A 9374-nucleotide genomic window follows, 5' to 3' on the forward strand; every position below is an offset into this window, starting at 1 on the left:
CTATTTAATGAAGCTGCCAGTTGAGGACTTGTGAGGTGTCTGTTTCTCAAACTAGACACTAATGTACTTGTCCTTTTGCTCAGTTGTGCACCGGGGCCTCCCCCTCCTCTTTCTATTTTGGTTAGTGCCAGTTTGCGCTGTTCTGTGAAGGGAGTAGTACACAGCGTTGTACGAGATCTTCAGTTTCTTGGCAATTTCTCGCATGGAATAGCCTTCATTTCTCAGAACAAGAATAGACTGATGAGTTTCTGCCATTTTGAGCCTGTAATCTAACCCACAAATACTGATGCTCCAGATACTCAACTAGTCTAAGGAAGGCCAGTTTTATTGCTTCTTTAATCAGAACAGTTTTCAGCTGTGCTAACATAATTGCAAAAGGGTTTTCTAATGATTAATTAGCCCTTTAAAATTATAAACTTGGATTAGCTAACAACGTGCCATTGAAACACAGGAGTGATGGTTGCTGATAATGGGACTCTGTACGCCTATGTAGATATTCCATAAAAAATCTGCCGTTTCAAGCTACAATAGTCATTTACAACATTAACAATGTCTACAATTTGATGTTATTTTAACTGACAAAAAAAATAGCTTTTCTTTCAAAAACAAGGACATTTCTAAGTGACCCCAAACTTTTGAATGGAGTGTATTTATGTTTCTAAATACATGGCTCAGGCATACTTTGTTGTTTATGTTTTTGTCATGAAAGACTGACTGAGCTCATTGCTTCAAAACATGGTTAAAAAAAATCTGGTCTCATGGAATGGCATCACTTTGAGCACTACATGCCGAAAAGTGCTATTTGCCTGATGTGAAAAATGAATGCCACATGATGCATTTGCTATAGGCCTTTTGTTTCAATTTTTGTTGGTGACACCATAGAATTGGAAATTAGAATACTTAATTAATTGAATAGGATCTCTATGGGTGACACTTTTATATCTCAATCACTTGCAGCTGTTGAAGTCTAAAGTGTGCGAGTTTAAGTGTGTCCATTACACATTAGGATTTTTTTTTTTTTTATCAGAACGAATTACAATTAGGTAGGTCTTCTTAAATTAAACTTGTTTTTGAAAGTATTCAGAACCCTTGACTTTTTCCACATTTTGTTACGTCTTATTCTAAAATGGATTAAATAAATAAAAAATCCTTAGCAATCTACACACAATACCCCATAATGACAAAGCGAAAACAGTTTTTGCAAATGTATACAAAATAAAAAATAGAAATACCTTATTTACATAAGTATTCAGACCCTTTTCTTTGAGACTCGAAATTGTCTATATAAGGTCCCACAGTTGTCAGAGCAAATACAAAGCCATGAGGTCGAAGGAATTGTCCGAAGAGCTCTGAGACAGGATTGTGTCGAGGCACAGATCTGGGGAAGGGTACCCAAAAATGTCTGCAGCATTGAAAGTCCAAGAACACAGTGGCCTCCATCGTTCTTAAGTGGAAGAAGTTTGGAACCACCAAGACTCTTCCTAGAGCTTCCCGCCCGACCAAACTGAGCAATCAGGGGAGAAGGCCTTGGTCAGGGAGGTGACCAAGAACCCGATGATTACTCTGACAGAGCTTGAGAATTCCACTGTGGAGATGGGAGAACCTTCCAGAAGGACAACCATCTCTGCAGCATTTCACCAATCAGGCCTTTATGGTAGAGTGGCCAGACAGAAGCCACTCCTCAGTAAAAGTCACATGACAGCCCGCTTTGAGTTTGCCAAAAGGCACCTAAAGACTCTCAGACCATGATAAACAAGATTCTCTGCTGATGAAACCAAGATTGAACTCTTTGGCCTGAATGCCAAGAGTCATGTCTGGAGGAAACCTGGCACCATCCCTACGGTGAAGCACAGTGGTGGCAGCATCATGCTGTGGGGATGTTTCTCAGCGGCAGGGACTGGGAGACTAGTCAGGATCAAGGCAAAAACCGGACATGAACCCGATCCAACCTCTCTGGAGACCTGAAAATAGCTGACAGAGCATGACAGGATCTGAAGAGAAGAATGGGCGAAACTCCCCAAATACAGGTGTGCCAAGCTTGTAGCGTCATACCTAAGAAGACTATGTTGAAATCACTGCTAAAGGTGCTTCAACAAAGTACTGAGTAAAGGGTCTGAAAACTTATGTAAATGTGATATTTCCGTTTTTGTTTTTTTTATACATGAGTGTGAAGTACATTACCATGGAAGAGTTTACAAGGGAGGTGCCACCTCAAACTTGTATTATCTAGGCTGTGATCCACACTATGCAGCTGTTGCAGGACCACATTTTTCTCTCGCTGTCCACGGGTCGCAAAAACAATGATTGACAGGCAGCTTAGCCTACACTTCCTCAATTCAACCATTATTGGGTTAAAATACACCTATAAATTGGTGAACAGCCATCCACAAACAACCACAATCCGTAAGGTGTGAATAATTGAGAGAGCAGCAGCATGATTCACATAATTGCTATGCAGATATCAATAATGGACCTAAACTATATCAGTATCGCTAGTAGGCTACACCACAGCTGTCGTCCTTACCTCTAAGCGTTTATTCAGGTTGGTTGTATAATCTTTGATGCCGACAACAGTCCCACCATTGGAAGACATACCATTGCTTTGACTGAAGTTTACAAAAACATATTCCTGCTCTTTTACCGCAATCCATAAAACGCATTTGGTGAGTCATCATAATGGTCTCTGACTTGTGGTCAGACTCGCTCAGGCGGAAACAAACTTACATTTGCGCCTTTTTTCAATTTTGATTTGAATGTCATTGAGAAAACACAAAAGGTGTCAAAGTATTTTTTAGCTGGTAACAGATTACAGTTTTTTTGTAAACAGTTAATCCGTTACTCCCCAAGCCTGCCCACTGTTCAGAACACTGATGTAGCTCTATCCTTGAGCTGTTCTTGTCTTTTAATGTTCTGTATTATGTAATGCTTCATGTTTTGTGTGGACCCCTGGAAGAGTAGCTGCTGCTTTCGAAACAGCTAATGGGGATCCTAATAAAATACCAAATACTGCCACCTGCTGCCTCTAGCCAGTACATATTTCTCTGTTTGTGGAGTCCATACCACTACTATACAAATCTCTGACAATATAAATTACAAGGTCTGCAGTTCCAATGTACAGACTAGCTAAAGGGTACTGTACACAAAAACACTGACTACAGTAAGGAAAGATTCAAAACTGATAAAACTGACCTTGACATAACTATGAAGAACACTCACAGCAAAGGAACGTCTATGCACTTGTATACAGTGCTTTGGTTAAGTAAGAAAAGTTAAAAGAGTACGACAGTTACAGATAAATACAGTTGATGTATAAATTGTCAGGAAAACAAAGCAGCGAATTGACAAATATTACAACTGATAATGGGGTTCTTTGTTGTCGTAGTTCCGGGACAGGAAGGGCCGGTTGGGATCATTTGAACTTGCCGGGTCCTATTTCTGTAATTAAGTTTCATGCCTTTCATGAGTCTTGTCACTTGTTTACAGTAGAATGGCCTACTATCCTACTCCAGTCCTGCTCGCCTTCCCCTCTCTGGGTGCTATGACTAGGACGGCACTCTCAAGGACAACAGAAAACAACAACTACATTCAGATGATCATTGTATTACTTGAATATTACTGCTGCTGTGTACAGAATGGTGGGTGGCTATAAATAAGCAATAAGGCCCGAGGAAGTGTGGTATATGGCCAATATACCACAGCTAAGTGCTGTTCTTAAGCGCGACAACATGGAGTGCCTGGATACAGACCTTAGCCGTGGTATATTGGCCATATACCACACACCCCCAAGGTGCCTTATTACTATTATAAACTGGTTACCAATGTAATTAGAGCAGTAAAACTAAATGTGTTGTCATAGCCGTGGTATACGGTCTGATATACCATGGCTTTCAGCCAATCAGAACTCAGGGCTCAAACCACCCAGTTTATAATGTGCGATAAGTCAAACCTTATTACAGACACTCTTCAAATGATCCTGACAGCATCAAAGTGTTCTCTATTCGAAAATATGTTGGCTACCATCCTGTACAGTATGTCTTCATTTAGAAATGGGAGAATGGTGAAAAATGACTCGCAGTTAGTGTACACAGATAGCTGCCTGAAAATATGACTCCATCCTTACCCCCCCACTCTTGAGGAAAAATAACTGACCACATCCGCCTGAGCCTGATGGTCACAAATATAGATGATGCAGACTGGAACATTGTGGTTTTACTCCTTCAATTATCTATTGTCAGGAAAGGATACAGAAGGGCATGGGTTTTTACCTGTGTCCTGGAAGAGGAGTCAGGCTGATAAAGAAAATGATTTGTCAGTCTTACATCTGTTTACTCTGACTGTCAGATCCAACTGGAATGATAGAGAAATTAAATGAACATGGTCGTTTTCCAGTGAATTTGTTTAGAGCCAAAGTGAGAGTAAGGATACGGTCAGAGTGATTACATAACTACTGGGTTGGGTAGTATCTCACTCCACTCCAGCACCTGTCTGTCACTCAGACGCAATCAGATCCCCATCCTGGATCAGGAGAGGAACACCCTGGTCCTAGCCTGCCCTCTTTGGCATGATATGGAACAAAACAGAGCGCTCCCTGAGACCTTGACTGTCCCTTAATCCCCATGTTTCAGAGGCTGCATTGACACCCGCACTGGATGCCGATGCTCATGTAAAAACATAGAACCTAAAAGCAATGCAATACAGTATGTAGTTTGTGTGAGCATCTGGCATCTCTGGTTCGGACTCCACAGAACAGAAAGCTTCCTGAGACTCTGAGCCACAATCCCCTTCTTATAGAGGCCACATTGAAACCAGCAATGGATACTGGATGCTCATTAAAAAACATACATCATAATGGAATACAGTATGTACTTTCTGTACATTTCTCTGCTTTTGCCATTTGATGCCCTTGAGTGAACTTTTACACTATATGTATTTTCTGTTTATGTAATTTCTAGGCCAAGATGTGGCCTAGAAGACAATTGCATGGAAGGTTCATTGAAGGACAACTCTTTTTAAGGCAACCTCTGGTCAAATGAGGCTTGGAGGGAGCCTTTGAGTTTGGGTGCATGGAGTGCATGACCATTGGAGGACAACTCTTAGGGACATCTCTGCTCCTTGAAAGCGTAATATAGTCATGTACGTAGTGTTTGAGTGCATGAATGGTGCATCCTTAACCGCTCAATTACTGTAGTCATCATATCACACAAACGGGAAGATCCAGAATGGAAAAACATTGACAATGTGACTTACAGACATATCCCATGCTTTGACAGAGGTTTAATGCTGCAAAGACACCTCACCTCTTATCCACATCTGCGACAGATGAAGGATAGTGTGACAGGTATAGTAGGTGACGATTGGACACCAGTGACGTTACATACTATTTCATACATAATGTCATGATATGAAATATCTCTCCAAAATGTATCTCAATTTTCATTTTCATATGTCCGTTTTCTTTATTTAGTGCTGTGGTCCAACAAATGGTGTAGCACATATTTTGACCAGTCCTGACTTTGGGCCTACCAGAAGCTATGCTGCAAATTAAAACGGACACATTAACAAATCCTTTCAAGAAACTTGCAGAATAATGACAGTCTAATTATAATCTCTAACATGTGCAGCTGGCTCCATGGGTTGCCCTGCTAAATATCTCAGCAACAAACAACACCAGGCCCGCTTTGCATTGAAGGTGTCATATACATTGCTAAATTTACATCGCTAATTTACACTGCATAGAAGACAAGTTTCACAGTCTGTCTCAAGTCTATATCAAGCACACACAGTCTGGCTTTGAGTCTGCAGGGGTTCATTCGGCTGCTTGTGCCAAAAGCTTTCTGAGACAGCAAGAAAACAAACTAACTGTCAATAAAAGCAAGATAATTCATGATGTTATCGCCGTATGATTTCAAATTTAGAAACACTGCACTTTAGGCCTATCATGCCAGTAAATCTCTGCCTAAGCTTTGTCCTTGCTTTACTGTAGTTGTCAGGGTATACCGCATCAGTCAAACGAATTAACCACCTTAGGCTGTTAGTGTCATAACCACAAGTGTATGTGAGGATAAGCATAGTCAAAATTACCATACTCAATGTTTGGCTTTCTGTCATTGTTGCAAAACCATGCACTGCTTTTAGTAGGGCATTCTCACAGGAAAAGCAGAAAATGTAATTAATTCATGCATGTCAGATCATTTTGGAGACACACAAAAGTCACAAAAACTGACATTAAATCACAACTCAAAACTAGACCTTTTAAGTTATACTAAGAATGCAACTGCTGCGATGAGGGCACAAAAATACCATTCAGCTTATAACAATGTAATGAAATTTACTAATGAAGAAACGAGTTTAAAATTATGAATTAGGTTAGTCTCTCTCTCTCTCGACAGAGGTTTTGGAAAAATAAAAAACTCCACAACAATGAAACTGGAAAAATATCCAACAAATTTCTGACAAAATGCCAAGATCCAGAATGCAAAAAATAGATTGGGTCCACCACAAGAATGCTATAAGACCTCTAGACACAGAAGAGCACTGTCATGTTCAGACAGTGTTTCAGACACACACCACCCTTCTATCTGGGGAACCTCTGTTTAGCAGAAAGGTCACATGTCTCCACCACTAAGGACAATAAGGAAATGATACAGAATTACCAGACGCAAAGAGACAATATTGCTTTAAACCACTTCCTGGCAATAGGCATGCATTGACAGGCGTTTTAGACCACTGCTGAATGTAAGGCATTCTCATACACTATGCCATTACACAGAAGGCAAGATTATGGTATAAAGACTTATTAAGTTAAATGTATAAGTCTTGAGAATAGAAAGGGTCCAGTGATTTGTTCAGTCTGATCTTACAAAGAGAGACATAACCAAAGTGACAACAATTCAGTTGAGGCCTGGACCCCAGGCAGCAGAGGGGTATAAGGTCATGTCCAGAGAACAGACCTGACTCAGCTCCCTGCTCTTTGTTCAGCGCTGGGGACAGAGGACACAATATGGATACAAATAGCGCTCTAATAAGTTATTTGTCAACTGCTTAGGAAAGTATCTATCCCTTTTCCTTTATGTAGTTAAATAAGCTTTATTGGGAAGCAACATGGCTACAATATTTTAGGATCTTTTAGAATCTATAAGAAGTTTTCTTACTAGGTCTCTATTGATATTTATCATGTTCATAATTCTCTCCTAATAGGCCTACAGCTGATGCACAAACTTATGAGTGATGCACCAGTGAAATGTGACACCTATTTTAACATGTGCGAAAGACTGTACAACACCATTTAAGATGCCATTCTACTTTGACATTGTAACTACATTTACAATGCATTAAATATATTTCTTCCAAAAGAAAATGCATTTAGACTATACATATAGTAGCTTAATATTGATGTTGTAAATAACGATGGGAATGGTATCACCAAGGTCAACACCAGAATGAAGAAGACATCATAGACTAATCCCTAGTCGGACTGTTCAAAATCCATGAACAAACTTTATAGGCTATTCTCCACAGGCTAATATTTGAAGTTGCATGTTGACAAGACAACACCCAAGTGTTGCGTAACTAACTGTGCAATAAAAGAGCCATAAGGAATGGGAGGCAAACAAATCCCTCCTAGAATGCACTCAACAGGATAGGACCGACTGCATATAGGATGTCATCCTTGAAAGCGCGTCAATTGGAAATAATGGAATTATTATAACAACCCCCAAAACATATTTCAATGATAGCCTATTAAAAACTTTTGAAAACAACGCTGGGAAAACAAATTCCTCTTTACCGTAGCAAATAACTGTGCACACAGCCAAAGCACTGACCTGTTTTTTTTCAAGGGCTGACTCTTCAATTCGTAATACGTTTTTGGTTCCTCTTGAAACTCTTCTCCAACCTCGAAGTCAGGAACTATACCCGATTCCGCTTGCATACTTGCGGCTGTCAACTCTTGAAAATAACAAATTATAAAGAAACGAACGATGGTATGGCCACCTCTCTAAATCACTCGCAGTACAAGCAACTGAAATCGCAAACCCGTCTTGCTCCACGAGCTAGCGCGCAAACAGCGCAAAAAAACATGTAGTTCTTTAGAGAAGGGAATAGTGGCCATAGAAATAGGAGTGTATGGGATAGAGAACTACAAGCACCATGATACCATAGCCCGCAAGTTTGTGTTTTGATCTGTCAATGTCAGCAGATTTTCATTGGTCCAACATCTAATGGGCTTTTACCACATTTTACCCTCAATTCTGCTGAATAGGTCAAATGCCGGAGCAGGCCATATAGCTTTCTATATGCATTGTTTACGTTTACAAATATCAATATCCGTTCTTAAAATAATATCCTAAACAACATTTCCATAATTGTCACACAAAGCCTACTTTTCTCACTACAATAGGCAGCTAGGCTACAGTGTTAGAACACAATATAAAGCCTATTGTGCAGCATTGTATATCTACACTGTAATTACACAACTGCCATGTACAAATTACATTGAAAGCCATCAGATGAGTGGACTATTCCTAAATATAAGATACTACATAGCCATGTTAATAGCACGTATCCAATATTGATAATGTTTGAATTTAATTTAATGTTTTATCTCCTGTTTTTTGATGGTCGTAGGAGAATAACATTGAGAAAATCTGTTCTGTCTACAAATGTAGGTAGGATATTTATTCGGTAGATATTTTTTTCTTATCCTCTGAGCTATCACCCTACCGCACACTAGCAATAGCTGTGAACATATTCTTTAATTTACAACCAGTTCGGATTTACGATATCCCAGTGTTACATTACATACCGTACCGTGGTAAGGTTGAAAGTAATAGCCATGATCATCACAGGGGTCTCTCCGATTAGTGACTTGCAATCTGCCCCTGTCCCTTTTAAAGTCATTTGTTCTCCACTGGGCGGCAGTGTAAAGCAAGGAAAATCAACATCCTCATTGAGCCTGCAGGCGACACCATTCGTGACAGCGCATGCAAGAATTGCAAGTTCAATATTTGCATTTGTGTCATCCTGCTCACCTGGCGAAAAGACCTACATTTCACCATGCAAATAAAGATAAAAAAACAAATGTTTCTAGGAAAGGAAGCAAAGCACACCTCTCAACATTGAACCTTCAGTTAAAGGATGTGTCATGCTCCAATAATTTCAGTGTAACCACCCTAAATTGATGCGAGCTCTATTGATGCAATGGTCTAAGTCAGTAAAGTACTTTGTTGATTTTTCCTAAAGTTTCCTATAGTCTTGCCTAGATTCTTATTGAAAAAGGGAATATCTGGATAAACCATTACACAAAGGTACTGGATTATTACACAAAATTGGTCCCTTTTGCATCCTTTTGACATTGTAACTAGAAAATGTGCACT

At 39.8% G+C, this 9374-nt stretch overlaps 1 protein-coding gene across 3 annotated transcripts in view; it reads right to left on the minus strand.

The window, feature by feature from the left end:
• LOC106567278 (melanocyte inducing transcription factor) overlaps window positions 1-8071 on the minus strand; it is a 35374-nt gene extending 27303 nt beyond the window's left edge. For all 3 annotated transcript variants that reach the window (XM_014136390.2, XM_014136389.2, XM_014136388.2), the window contains exon 1: window positions 7824-8071. In XM_014136390.2, the coding sequence (XP_013991865.1) occupies window positions 7824-7930 (107 nt within the window). In that variant the 5' untranslated portion in view covers window positions 7931-8071. The remainder of the gene's footprint in view (window positions 1-7823) is intronic.
• Window positions 8072-9374: the final 1303 nt, after the last annotated feature.

The sequence above is a fragment of the Salmo salar genome, chromosome ssa13, assembly GCF_905237065.1.
Source record: "Salmo salar chromosome ssa13, Ssal_v3.1, whole genome shotgun sequence".
Lineage (NCBI taxonomy): Eukaryota > Metazoa > Chordata > Actinopteri > Salmoniformes > Salmonidae > Salmo > Salmo salar.